The sequence below is a fragment of the Colobus angolensis genome, unplaced genomic scaffold, assembly GCF_000951035.1.
Source record: "Colobus angolensis palliatus isolate OR3802 unplaced genomic scaffold, Cang.pa_1.0 Scaffold37, whole genome shotgun sequence".
Taxonomy (NCBI): Eukaryota; Metazoa; Chordata; class Mammalia; order Primates; family Cercopithecidae; genus Colobus; species Colobus angolensis.
Window position 1 is genome coordinate 7,662,161 of NW_012117043.1, and position 15,128 is coordinate 7,677,288.

Here is a 15,128-nt window from a genome sequence, read left to right on the forward strand (position 1 = left end):
AAAATTAAAAAAAAAAAAAAAAAAAAAACTTTAAACGGCTTTAAATGGTGCCTGGTGCATAGTAGGTGCTATGTAAGCATTAGATGTTATCATCACAATACTTCTGCAGTACCTTTTTCCTCTGGGCTTTCCTTTTCTTTTCCCAGTGCTGCCATCGTAGCCAGGTCAGGCTGTCACGACTTCCTCTTGAATAGGTTCATAATTCATTCCTTATTCTAAATCAATATTTCTCTCAATAAATCATACACAGTATTACCACTCCAATCTTTCAAAAGTCTACCTCTGATCCTGTCCCTGATTCAATGGCTCTGCAGAATTCATCACATAAAGTCTAAACTCCCTAGCCTTAATTTCAAGCCTCATTCCATCCTTATCTGTTGATCCTAGTTTCCTTCTTTAATCTTAACATCTTACTGCACCTTCTCATGACCCTACGCTCATTTGGAGCCATGCTATTTTCTATTCCCTCTACTTGTTCCCTTAGTTTGCTCTACCTGTTCTGGTATGTTCTTGTTTTTATACCTGTGTTCATTGTCCTTTCCATTTGGAATTTACTTTCCCCCCAGTATCTTCCAGTCCAAAGCCTATTTATCCTTCATAAACAGGCCTGAATGCCACCTCCACCGCAGGGGACCCTTACTGATCCCACCATTTTATCTTCCATTTGTTCTTTCCTGACCTCTAATGTACTTTATCGGCATTTCTGAAGAACCTCAACCCTGTTACCTGGCTTTAGTTCTTATTTTTTTTTTTACCCCTATTTAGTATGTTCCATATCACAGCCCCTCAGATCCTTGGATCAAGTCTGATTCTTCAGTGTTTCCTGCTCAGACCTGTCCCCAGCCCTACGCTATGCATAGAGCAGGACCTCTGCAGACAAGAATGAAACAGTAATTGAGGGGCTTGAAATGACAGCCTGGTCTTGTGGTTCTTCCTTTCTGTGACATTCTCAGTCACTTGATTGTTCCTTTACATGAGCGCCTACGGAAATATTTCAACTCCAAAAGTCAATGGGATAAACACATTCCTATCAGCAGGAAAAACACACACACAAAATGCACAATTGATTCTCAAACAGCAGATGCTTTTTTAAGAAGGAGTGATGAAAAAAATGTCTTGGGTCCAGTACCTTTATACCTGGTAACTACAGCTGCATTGACGGTAAGAGGTTCTTGGAAGCTGACAGTGAGTGATGTACTGCTGGTTACCATGAGACAGACATTGGTTGGCATCTCAGGGGCTCCTGGGACAGAAGGAAAAACACAAGGATCTAAACATAGCAAATCCTTTTCAAACAACGTTCCTCCCTCTTCAAAGGATACCCTGAAATACACACTATGGAAACATTTGTTTGTAGAGCCTAATAGCTTTTGCTTTTGAACATTTTCATTAGATGTCTCAATGGCTTTTATTTGTTGCCATTGGGGTCTTATTTGAGCAATAGAACATTTTCTGAAAAGGTAAATAATACCAGTTAAGCCTTCCTAAAGCATCTGCAAACATGATAGGAGATTGGGCTGGATCAGTGAAGAGAAGGGCAGGAAGTGATAGCAGGATCCTACATTGTCTGTGGACACCCTCACGTTTTATATAACATCGTTTCACTGGAGGCTTTTTGCAGCCCTGCTAGGTAGGAAGAGCAAGTAACAGCACACTCACTTTTGGTGTGAGGAAACTGCAGCCCCAAGTGGCCAAATTCCTTGTTCAAGAACACAGTGAAGACAAACAGCCAGGATGAAAGCCCCTGGCTTCAGATGCCTACTTCTGGGCTCTTTCCAGTATTGATAGAATTCTAACTCATCTTGCTCTCAGGCTTTCTCCTATTACAAATGAGCAGTATTTTCTGAGAAAAAAATTTATGGGTGGATGTCATGTCCACTAACCTCAGGTTTTAAAGGACTCCTGATGGCTTTTGGTATTGCTTAACACGTAGAAGGTGTTTTATAATTTAGAAAATTACAAAAATTGACATCAAGTCTGAAAATATGTCTGTTTCTAGTATTACTCTGTCCTAAATGAGGAACAATAGCAAATGCGTTTATTAAAGCAAGTGCTGAATCTCTTTAAACAAACCCATGCACCCTCCAGCCTTGCTGGAGAGTGTTGATGCTGAAATCAAACTTTCATTAATGTTGCTAAGTAATTTGCTCCAAGAGAAAGGATTAGGCCTAGATTTGGTACTTAGTGTACAGTAGTACTTAAGAAAACATCATCGCTGTCTTTGGTCTTTGTCTACATCACAACTAAGGTTCCTACAGCAGAGGCAGAGAATTTTCAAACTAATGAAATTTCCCTTATATTTAAAATTTCAAGCCTAATTTGTTGTTGTTGTTGTTTAGATAAGATCTCCTTCTAGAATGAGAGTTTAACATTTCACAAGTGTTTGAATTTTATATTTTGCTTTTATATCGGGAGCTACACTCAGCATTACTTTTCAGTGCTAGTGAGTATTATCCAAAAAGAAGGCTTTTCTTAAACTAACAAAAAGAATTGGTAAAGAGAATGGAAGTGCAGACAAAAGCATAATTCTTGAGTTGACTGACTGTTCTTTTCGGTTGCCTGTGTTAACTGAAGTTCACTTTATAGCTCTATATAAAAAATGCAGTGGAGAGTTGAAAACAACTTAAACTTGAGCTTGAAGCAGAAACTGGACAAACAGGCAAACAAATATTTTTCCACCTCCCTATCCCAAAATATAGCCACCTAGGGCATCAGATCATCCAGGTCATTAGGCATTAGGGCATAGCCGGTGGAAAGTGCTAGATGAGTGTGACATGGTGGAGAGAGGCCAGAGGCATGAAGCCTCATGGCTGTGGTCAGAGCACCCATCAGGAGCCAGAAACTCAAGCAAGACAAAAGACCCTTTGACAGCCTCTCAGAGCCCTTGCTCCACATAGGCTGACAACTACCATCCATGACCCTGTAGAGCTGAAAAAAAAAAAAAAAAAAAATCATTAAAGGAAGGCCTGGCTGTCTCAAACTGAAGCTCAGTCTAGTGAAATGTAGATGTTTTCTGCTTATACTCACTGGCATGCTCAAAGCCTGTTTTCATGCGTCTGTAGAGCCGATACCTCCACTCCCAAGCTTTCAGCTGTTTCTCTTTCTCTGTGTTGTCCAGAGTGAATCCTTCATTCTCCACCTGGGCAGACAGTTCACTCACCCTCTCCTGGGCTTCCTGGACCAGTGTGTTGAGGTGCATTGCTCGGCTTTCCAGGCTGACAACTAAAGGGAAAGAAATGGGATTACTTCTTTCTTTCTGGGGAAATGCTGCTTCATTGGAAGGATATATCCCAGAGTCTACTATGATTTGGACAAAAAAAAAAAAAAAAAAATTGCCTGGGAAAAGTGGGATCTGTGTTTGTTATCAAGTATCTTACTATGATAAGGTCTAATTAGTGACACTTGCAATCAGATTAAGTGGTAAATTCATCACATTAATATATTCCCATTGCTCTCTGGCCCTCCTGTAACACGCACTTCAATTAGCTGCTTAACTCGGCTAATTAGAATTCCACCATCAAGTACCCAAAAGGACCACTTCTCATCCAGAGAGTACACATTTGTTGCCATGACTTCCAGAAGGACAAACACGTAGGGACAAAACTCCGTATGGCCAGGAAGACCCTAGGAAAAGTCATCCATGAGGCAAATTGCATTCTGATGAAGTTCTGTTTTGTTTTTGGTAGAACCTGATTCAGATTTTCTGCCTTTAACACATTCTTTCCAGCTTATAGACATTTTTGTATGTGTATCTTAGAGGCATAGTTTTATTATTGTTAATCAACGTATTTATTGCTTACAAAGAGTTCCACTACTGCTGTCACAGTTGAGCTAGTGAGTTCTGATGACTGGCTGACCCGAATGTGATCAGAAATTGATCTTTGATTGTGGTATAATGGTAGGAATGATCTCCAGAGATACCAACGCTCAAAAGGATAAGTTATATAAAGCCCCTCTTGCTGAGAGAGGTTGGAGAGCAGGCTATTTCTATTTTACCCAATATGTGATAGTCTTCTTTAGTTTACATCAGATTGTTTAGCCGTCCTGCCCTTGTGTTCATGTCAATGAAAGGCAAGGAATGTTTCCCTTTCTTGTGGTGAGCAGTGAGGCTGCCTCTTATGATCTCCTCATGGCTGTTATGCACATGAGGGCATGCCATGATGGTCACTTGGTCACTTCAGAGCCCCTCCTGGTTAAGTGACAAAAGATAGCCTCAGCATGGGAATATGGTAGGGGATAACCAAGTAAGCAAGTAAACCAGAATAAAGTCCTGCAGATCTGTTGCTGAAATGTGTTTGACACTCCCTGTGACCAAAACAATATTTCTCTCTGGTGGGTGGGAAACAAATATAACTATTTCATTCTTCTAATTAAGGGGGAATATATTGTGAAGATAACTCAAGTGAAAATTTGTTAGGTGTATTTTGAAATGGAAATTAGGTGGTTATATATTCATATTCTCTGTGTTCATAGGCATGTTTGCATTAATTACAGGAAATGAATACTAATTTATTATTGCCTCTGTGCACCATCAGTCTAAATTTATTTACAGATGAGGTCAATGAAAAATGAGTTGAGTCTTTTTTCTTTTTCTTTCTTTCTTCTTTCTTTTTAAAGTTGCTGTTTAGAACACTCAGGACTGTGTTTCGCTGCAGATTTGTCATGGTTAATGAATGTTGCTGTAGCAGTCAATCATGTACTCTAAATACTGTCACACTTTTTTTTAAAAGCCTCAGTCATGAGCCATGACAGAAAAATAAACAAATAAATATAAAGCTAAAAAACTCTTTCACTGAGCAGCTACACTATGCAGAATCCCTGGGGAAGGCTAAAGGAGGCCAGAATAAATGATAATATAAGTGCTGTGGACGTAGGGAAGCAATGATGGGGTATGAACGCAGAGGTTCTGGAGAAAAAAAATACACATACACACACGCGGGCGCACACTCCAGTGGAAAAATTGGCAATATTAGTAGCCTCAAGGTGCAATTTCCTGGAGCAGTGAGATTGACAAGTCAGTACTAAATGCTGTTAATTTAACTAACTTCAGATTAATGGTAGAGTCTGCTATGACTGAAGCCCTCAAACACAGTCTCATTATAGCCTTGCTGGGAAGGTCCTAAATATAGGCATTGACAGTTTAAAACAAATTCGTATACATTTGTGTATTTTTAGACATAGGTTAGGCGTCAGAGTTTGTGTCACAGTTTTCAGGTTGATTAATTGACCCAGTAACTGCACTCTCTACCCACTCCCCCCTCCTTCTTCCACTCCAAATTATAGAGAAAATGGGGGAATTGTCCTTGTTAAGTTATCCAGTGAGCTTTTTATTGTATGCCTGATGTTTGAATTGCATGCATGCGTCAACACTTGGGTGATAGACACATGATTTATAAAAATAAATTTTTCTAATACTATGAAATCCCCCCTATTAATTTTTATATCCACAACAGCTATTACTGGTGTGAATTCCAGGTGGCATTTCAGATGGACAGCTTCTCTTAAGCTATGCTTGGCTCCTTCTGACAATTTTTCTGCTTTCCCTAGAGCCACACATTTTGTTTCTGCATTTTCCCTTTCCTTCTAGGCTTTAGATGCAATTTGAATTATAATGGTAAAGGAATTCCACCTCTTCAAGATAATGCATTTTGCCTCTTCAGAAACTTAAAGACAGAATTTTATAGCTGGGTGAGCTCTGCAAGATTATTTAGATCCCAGTGTACCTCATACTGGGATATCTAAACTCTAACGTAATATGGTGGTGATGGTGGGTGAAGTAGGGGGAGAAATGATCATCTCTAAAAACATAATAGGAATGAATGTGTCTTCTTGGAGCATCAAATTTTACGTGCAGATTTTGATTAAGCGTATTATTTAGAAATTAAATAGGTCTATTATGGAGAAGAATGGAAAGTGTTTTCAAAACTTGAAGATTTTGAAAAAAGGGAAACTTTGTAAAACTCTATCCCTTTTTTCCAGGTTAAGTCCACAGGTGCCCTTGAGACTATCATTTGCATCTGTTGTTAAAAGTAATTGCATGCACAAGTCAGAGAAGGACTGACTGAGCCACTGGTTTCCAACCATTTCAGCAAGCAAACCTTTATTTATTTTTTCCAGTGGATTTTTTTAATAGCCTAATAAAACACCCTCTTTTGAAAGATTTTTTTTTTTTGTCTACCAAACCAGCTGACTTATAAAATGATCATGTTTCTCCCTATTATTAACGACCTATATAACCATCAATAGAAGCAGCATCTGTTCAGAATGAGATAATCAACCTAACAAACTGGGTTAATAAATTTTAAGCAGAAGCAAGTAAATATGATAATTACATTAGACTGTGTAGTTTATCTTGAGTAATGGTGTGATAGGCTTTTTGGAAACTTGAAAATTGTTCTGGGAATCCCATTTCTATTTTTGCCAGCCTGGAATGGGGGCATTTTCTTTTCTTTTCTTTTTTTACAATTGAGAAATCATATTTAACAAATCATTATCAATTTTTTATAATGTTTCAAGTCCATTCTTTGTTGATAGCCTCCACATTTACATGGTTAAGTCATTGTTGCTGTGTTTCTTACCTATGACATTATTTTTATCTCCCTTCATTTGTGGATCTTAAGATGTTGCAGAAGGTTCATTCCTGTGCCCCAGTACAGATTCACTTCCTTTAGCTGCCTTTTCTAGCACCAATATGCTTTAAAAAAACGCACAAACAACAAGCAGTGACAGTGGTCAATTCCTCCAATGTCCAGATTAATAACTGTAGCATGCTAAAGAAAGGTGTGTGTAAATGGCTGGAGATGGTGTATGGTCCGGAGTCCAGCATAAAACGTATTTCCTTTCTGAGCATTCCCTCCATTCCCCTAACCTGAATACATGCATTAAAATGCAGCAAAACCCTTTGGAAACTTCTGTTAGCCAACTGCAAACTCATCTGTTGCCACAAGTGCAAAGGGGTAGGATGTGAACCAGTATATCAGAAAGCTCTTTAGCCACTTTCATTGGCGACAGAACACAAAAGGAAAAAATTCCTAAGTATACACATCAGTCTGTCTCTACCTTTTATAAAACTGGAATAAAATGGAAAAGTGCCATTTTTACTAATCCTATTTGAATTTTAAATGTTCTTTTGACACAAAAAGGTATATACATGACACAGCTACACAACCTGTTTTCAACTGGACAAGAAGTATTAAAACCCTGGGGATGTATGGGGTAAAACAAGATTGGTCAGGAAACGAGAATTGTTCCTATAACTGGTAATCTGACATGATGTCCTATTGCCATTAAAAAAAAAAAGGTCCATTTTCAGTTTATTCAAGTTTGTTTTCATGGTGTTTTATCCCTCTTGATAAAAAAAAAAAACAGACTTTTGTAACTTGTGTATCAGAGTCAGTGGTGTCAGAATATCTATAATGATCAGGTTCATTGTCACTAACATCTGGTGTTACAGAAGTGTAACTAGTAGCCTCTGGATCTGATGGCAGAATGGGGACATTTTCAACTTCCTTATTTTAAAGATGAAGAAATTGAGACCCAGGGAGATGGGATGACTTATTCAAGATCTTCATCTAAACCTTAAAGAACTCGGTGGATTTTCTCTAAACCAAATAGAATGCAAATCAACCTATTATTTATATATTGCAATTTCTTGATTGTTATCTATTTGGTATGAAATTGGTGAACTCAGTTTGACTGGTTGGTTTGATTTAGAAAATAGAAAGGCTATGTCTGTTTTATCATTCCTGCCCATCCACTTCTCTTTTTCTTGGATTCATTCCCCTTTCACTTCTACCCACAGGACACTGTTCCCTAGATGCCATACTCCTGATCTCTTTGCAAGGTTTGGTCTTTTCTCTCATTGCAATTGGTCCCTTCTCCAGCCAAGCAGCTATCCCTCTGAGCAGCCATGCCAGCACAATGGAGGGTCTGTGACTGTGTGGTAAGCAGTCGGCAGGGGCAAGGCCACTTGGTGGCTCCTGAAACAGGCTCTGTGCTATTGTGGTGTTTAATTATCAACAGCATTTCTACCTCCCAGTGCTTCTGAGTGGATATTTGTTATAAGACCTACCCAGCTAATTAACTACGGGATGGGGTGGGGGGTGGGGCGGGAATTTTGTGTTCAAAGAATACAATTAGAGTTACTGTTTAAATCCTGAGATAAATAATGATCAGGGGCCGAAGGGATTTTCTTCACCATTAGAATCTAACCTACAGATTGCCACTTACAGTTTCTTAATTTTGCCCTTGCCTGCAATTGCTAAATTTGGGCCTGGTTGATAATTGCTTAAAGCTTGAAAATACAACGAGTGTAAAATGTAAACTAGTTTTAATTTTTAACTAAGGATTTCAGGGAACAATTTACTTGGTTTGCTTGAAAAAGACAGATATATTTATCCATCACTAACGATGTGCCATTTTTCGATTTAGTGACAGCTTTTCCATTATTATTGATATGTTCCTCTTTTTTAATGATGACAAAATGAGGCAGTAAGACAATCATTTCATCTCAGAGTTAGAAGGAAACCTTCCAACCAACCTCAGATACCTTTCCTTTAGTACCCTTGGTCCTGTATAATTTCCTACATGAGGGGAACTCACTGTTTACTGAGATGACCTTGTCCATTTTCATACAACTCCGAATTGGAAAGTTTCCTTATCCTGAACTGAAATTTGCTTTCCTATTACAGTCATGTGTCACTTACTGACAGGGGTATGTTCTGAGAAATGCATCGTTAGGCAATTTCATTGTTGTGCAAACATTACACAGTGTACTTACACAAACCTGGCAGGTATAGCCTACCACACATCCAGTCTATATGATATAGCCTATTGCTCCTAAGCTACACACCTGTACAGCATGTTGCTGTACTGACTATCGTAGGCAGCTGTAAGACAGTAGTATTTGTTTATCTAAATCTATTCCAACATAGAAAAAAGTACACTAAAAATACTAAAAATATGGCATAAAGGATAAAACATGGTAGAGTTATATAGGGCTTTTACCCTGAACGGTGCTTACAGGACTGGAGGTTGCGCTGCGTGAGTCAGTGAGTGAGTGGTGAGTGAATGTGAGGACGTAGGACATTACTGACACTACTGTAGTAGACTTTATAAACACTACACAATTAAGCTACACTAAATGTAGAAAAAATTCTTTCTTCAATAATAAATTAGCATACTGTCTTTTGCTTTATCAACTTTTTAAAACTTTTTGAGTCTTTTGTAATAACAGCTTAAAACACAAACAGTACCACTGTACAAAAATATTTTCTTTATATCCTTATCCTATAAGCTTTTTAAAAATTAAAGAAACAATTTTAAGCCATTTTTGTTAAAAATTAAGACTCAAACACACACACTAGCCTACACCTATGCCTGGGGTCAGTGTTTTCAATATCACGGTTTTCCACTTCCACATCTTATCCCACTGGAAGTTCTTAAGGGGCAGTAACATGCATGGAGCTGTCATCTTTTACGGTAACAATGCCTTCTTCTAGAGTACCTCCTGAAGAACCTGAGGCTGGTTTACAGTTAATCATTTTTTTTAATAAGTAGAAGGAGTGCACTCTAAAATAAGGATAAGTATAGTAAATATATAAAACAGTAACACAGTAGTTTAGTGTCATTATCAAGTAGTGTGTCCTGTACGTAATTGTATGTGCCATACTTTTATATGACTGGCAGCACAGTAGGTTTGTTTAAACCAGCAACACAATGAACATGTCAATAATGCATTGCACTGTGATGTTATGACAGCTACAACATCATTAGGCAATAGGAATTTTTTAGCTCCCTTATAATTTTATGGGACTACCTCCATATACATAGCTTAGCGTTGACTGAAATGTTATGCGGGTGTGATTGTACTTCCAAACTGCAAGCAATGTGGTAAAAGGGCTTTGGGGTCCTATAGATCAAGCGCTGCCCTTACATATGGGTGATCCTAACCAGTTACTCTGCTATATTGAGCCCAGGGTTCTCATTTGCAAAACTGGCATTATAATAGCACTTGTCTTATAACTTGTAACAAACTAATGATAGTCTTTACATAGAAGACTCTCTTAGTGGAGGTTTGCTTATTATTATTGCATCCATTGATCTTATATTTTTAAAAGCACACAAAATAAATCAAAATACTTGTTTTATAAAATAACTCTATGTTCTTCCATCAAAAACCTCTCTTGCCTCAAATAAAATTTTTCCATCCTAGCTACTGTTCAGACATATATACTAGTAAGTGATAGCAATTTCAACTCTGTTATTTCAAGGCAGAAAACAAGGTCACTTAGATTTGAACCTTGCATTGTAACGAATATACTCTGGGCAGTTAATAACATTTATTTTTGCTGATTATAAGTGACAACCTTCTAACAACTTCACCACTGACTTGTTTTAAGGTAGGAATGACAAACAAAGTAATGTAGGGGAATTCTAAAAATTAAATATTTTTAATTCAAAAACTCTTATACCAGAGAAACACAAAACATAGTTCCAATTTACCCGTCTTAAGATTCAGGATGCAAGACTCATTTTAGCTTCACTGAGGTCTCGAGTTGTTATTACATTTTCAGATTTTCTCAGGGACATTGAGATGTGGTTCCAAAAAAGTTTTAGAGATCTGGAGATTAAATGTTTCATTTTAATTACTGTGAAACTTTCTTCTCCTACAACTTATTATACCCAGACATGGGGCTCTGAAGTGTTCTCTGCAACTTTCCAGCGGAATGTTGACTCACAAAGTCCTTATATAACTTAGATTGTAACTCGTGATTTCTTAAGAAGCCAGAACAAATGAGACAGAAAGGAATTTTTGGGACTCATCAAACTCAAAGGGGAAAATGGACATCTTCTCTAAAAGCACAACATGCAAGACACTTGAGTGGATTATTTGGGAAATTCAAAGGAGATTGCCCCATGACATCACTGGAGGTTTAAGTAATGAAACAAGATAACCATGTTTTCTGCCAATATTTTCAGTGCTGTCCATAGACGTATAGTGTGAGCCACATCATTTAAAATTTGCTAGTCACGGCAATAAAAAAGCAAAAATAGGTGAAATTAATTTTAATAATATATTTTACTTAACTCAATATATGCAAAATGCTACCATTCCAACATGTAATCAATATAAAATTTATTAATTTTATATTTTATGTTATTTTTGGTACTAAGACTTTGAAATCAATGTAATTTTACATTTAGAACACTTACTCATTTGCACTAGACACACTTCTTTTTTAAATTTCATTTTATTACAAATTGATAATAATATCATACGTATTTATGGGATACAAAGTAATGTTACGATTTGTGAATACAATGTGGAATAGTTAAATCAAGCTAACTAGACATATTCATCACCTCAAATATATATCATTTTTTTTGTGGTGAGAACATCTGGAATTTACTCTTTTACCAATTTTGAAATGTACAACACACTGTTATTAACTATATTCATGACATAGTGCAATAAATTTAATAAAACCCATTATTTCTCCTGTCTGAGATTTTGTACACTTTGACTATCATCTCCCCATTGTCCTCAACCCCCTGACTCTGTAACCACCGTTCCACATTCTGCTTCTATGAGTTCAATCGTTTTAGAGTCCACGAGACTCTAGATAAATGAGAATATGAGATATTTGTCTTTCTGTGCATGGCTTATTTCACTTAGCACAATGTTCTCCAATTCCATCGATTTTGTCACAGATGACAACATTTCCTTCTTTTTTAAAGGCTGAATAGTATTCAATTATGTATATATATTATATATAACATTTTAAAAATCCACTCATCTGTTAATGGATACTTAGGCTGATTTCATAACAGCGATTGTGAATAGTGCTGCAGTGAACATGAAAGTGCAGACATCTCTTTGACAAACTGATTTCAAATCTTTTGGGTAAATACCCAGAAGTAGGATGACTAGGTCATATGGTAATTCTATGTTTAGGTTTTTGAGGAACCTCCACTCAGTTTTCATAATGGCTGTACTAATTTACGTCCCCACTAACAGTGTACAAGCGTTTCCTTTTCTCCATATCCTCACCAACACTTATCTTTCATCTTTTTGATAATAGCCACTCTGACAGATGTTAGATGATATCTCATTTCTCATTGTGATCTTAATTTGCATCTTCCTGAAGATTAGAGGTACTGATCATTTTTTTCCATAAATCTGTTGGTCATTTGTATGTCCTCTTTTAAGAAACCCTATTCAGGTTCCTTGCTTATTTTTACTTTTATTTTTATTTTTGAGTTGGAGTTTCACTCTGTCGCCAGGCTGGAGTGCTGTGGCACAATCTCGGCCCACTGCAATCTCTGCCTCTCATGTTCAAGCGATTCTCCTGCCTCAGCCTCCCGAGTAGCTGGGATTACAGCCGCCCACCACCATGCCCAGCTAATTTTTGTATTTTTAGTAGAGACGGAGTTTCACCATGTTGGCCAGGATGGTCTCGGTCTCCTGACCTCATAATCCGCCTGCCTTGGCCTCCCAAAGTGCTGGGATTATAGGTGTGAGCCACTGCACCTGGCCACCTATGTTTAAATTGGTTTATTTATTTTCTTCCTGTTGAATTGAGTTCCTTACATTGTTTTGGACATTAACCCCTTACTGGATGTACAGGTTGCAAATATTTTCTCCCAATACACAGGTTGTCTCTTAACACTGTTGTTTCCTTTGCTGTGAAAAAGTTTCTTAGTTTGTTTTAATCCCATTTGCCTCCTTTTGCTTTTGCTATCTGTGCTTTTGGGATCATATGCAAAAAATCATTGCCTGAACTAATGTCATGTAGTTTCTCCTGTACACTTTCTTCTAGTAGTTTTACAGTTTCTGGCTTTATATTTATGTCTTTACTCCATTTTGAGTTGGTTTTTGTATATGGTATGAGATAAGGGTCCAATTTCATTCTTCTGCATGTGGATATCCAGTTTTCCCAACACCATATATTGAAGAGACTATTCTCTTTCCATTGTATGTTTTTGGTACCTTTGTACCAAATTTACCGTTCATTCATGGTTTCCTTTCCCGGGCTCTCTATTCTGTTCCATTGGTCAGTGGAAGAGATATATTTCAAATGTTTGATAGTCATATGTGGCTAGTGGATTCTGTGTTGGACAGTGTAGTTTTAGAACATAAAATTATACACATTCAAAAAAGTGCTTCTATTGGGAAGTGTTTTGGAATACAAACTGTATAACTAATGGGTAAAATATTTAAATTCTTTACCAGGAACTCTTGGGTCATTTTATTTTGTTTTTGAAAGTTAGGTTGGCTAACAATTTTTAGAAATCATTTATAATTGGCCAGGTAATGCGATAAATGTTTTAATGGTATTATTCCACTTAATTCTCAACAATCTTATGTGGGTAATAAGGTAGCCAGCCTCCAGGAGGGCCTGCAGTGACCTATGTCTGCTTGTATTCACACCCTTGTATAGTTCTCGCCCACACTGTACCAGTGCTGTTCTGTGAGATCAGCAGAATTCTGCAGAAATGATGCTATGTCACTTCTGAGGTTAGGTTATAAACATCACTGTTGCTTCCACCTTGGCTGGTCTCTCTTTTTCTCTTTCTTAGATCATTTTCTCTGGGGGAAGCCAACTCCCATGTCATAGAGTAGCCATATGGAGAGACCCATATAGCAAGAAATGCGGGGCTCATGCCAGTAGCCACTATGAGTAAGCTCGGAAGTGGGTCCTCTAGCTCAGTCAAGCCTTACAATGACAGCAATCTCATGGGGTCCCATGAGATGATGACTGAGCCATAACCATCCAGCTACAGCCATTCCCAGATCTCAGACTCACATGAGACAAACATTGACTATTATTTTTAGTTGCTGTTTGGGGGTAATGATTACACAGCAATATATAATAATACAAGCTAGGTACAATTATTATATCCATTTTACAAATGAATAAATGAGGCCACAGAGAGGGTAAGGAATTTTCCCACAGCTAAAAAAGGTCAGTTGTGGGATTTGAAGCCAGAACACTCTGACCTCAGAAATTTAATTTTTAGCCTTTTCTAAGGGTTTAATTTAAAAGCTGCACCCCAAACAATTCTATTGTTGTTGTGTTTATGTTAAAAATCATGGGGAAAAGTCTGCATACCCTCTAAACTGATAACAATGAATATATTTGGGGTTTTGAGGGATGGGAACCTAGATTGTGTGTGCATGTGGGGATGAGTTGGGTGGGCTATCAAAGATACTTTTTAACTTTATAATTTTTCCATTTCTGACAAGGAGAAGATATTCTATGTTGCATGTATATTTAAAAATTTTTTAAAAAGAAAAAAAAGATGACTATAAAACAACATGGATGAACCTGGAGGACATTATTCTAAGTAAAAAAAGACAGACACAGAAAGACATAATGGATGATCTCACTTAAATCTGGAATTTTAAAAAGTCAAACACATAGAAACAGAGAGTAGAATAGTGGTTGCCATGGGCTAGGGGTGGGGAAAATAGGGAGATATTGATCAAAGGGTACAAATTTCTAATTAGAAGATGAATAAGATCTGGGGATCTAATACACAGCATGGGTGGTGATGGATCTGTGAATTAATTTGATTATGATAATCTTTATACCACATATGTATATCAACTCATCACATTGTGTACCTTGAATATATACAGTCTTGTCAATTAAATATTTTAAAGCAAAAAATCAGAAAAATGCACCTATCAACTCAAAGAACAGGTAACAGGAACTTAGGCTTTGGCCACCTGGTGTTTAAATAATTATTTGAAAACATAAAAAAGATCAATAAGCCCAACGTTAAGTAAAATCATTCTCTTAGTAAGGGATAATATATTCATCCCCCTCCAAAGAAATAGGCTTGGGATTGATTCAATTAAATTCAGTTGAGTGTCTACTGTTTGCTGGGGATTCAGTAATAAATGAGAGAGGTGCTGTCCTTTGGAATTTATGTTCTATTGCAGACGAGATGAAAATAAGCAAATAAAAACATTGAGAAAAATCATAAGTGCTATGCACAAAATGACAAGACAGTGATGTGATGAGAAAATGTCATTTTAGACTTTGGACTTGGTGGCCAGAGAAAGCCGCTCTTGAAGATGTCACATTTAAGCTGAAATGTGAATGTTAAGAAGGATTTGG

General features: G+C 37.3%; 1 protein-coding gene across 2 annotated transcripts in view; it reads right to left on the bottom strand.

Annotated features, from left to right (window-relative positions):
• ANKFN1 (ankyrin-repeat and fibronectin type III domain containing 1) overlaps nt 1–15,128 on the bottom strand; it is a 331,563-nt gene that overhangs the window by 104,429 nt on the left and 212,006 nt on the right. For both annotated transcript variants that reach the window (XM_011953739.1, XM_011953738.1), the window contains exons 6-7: nt 3,028–3,222; nt 1,130–1,243 (exon numbers count right to left, since the gene is read on the bottom strand). In XM_011953739.1, coding sequence (XP_011809129.1) covers nt 1,130–1,243; nt 3,028–3,222 — 309 coding nt within the window. The remainder of the gene's footprint in view (nt 1–1,129; nt 1,244–3,027; nt 3,223–15,128) is intronic.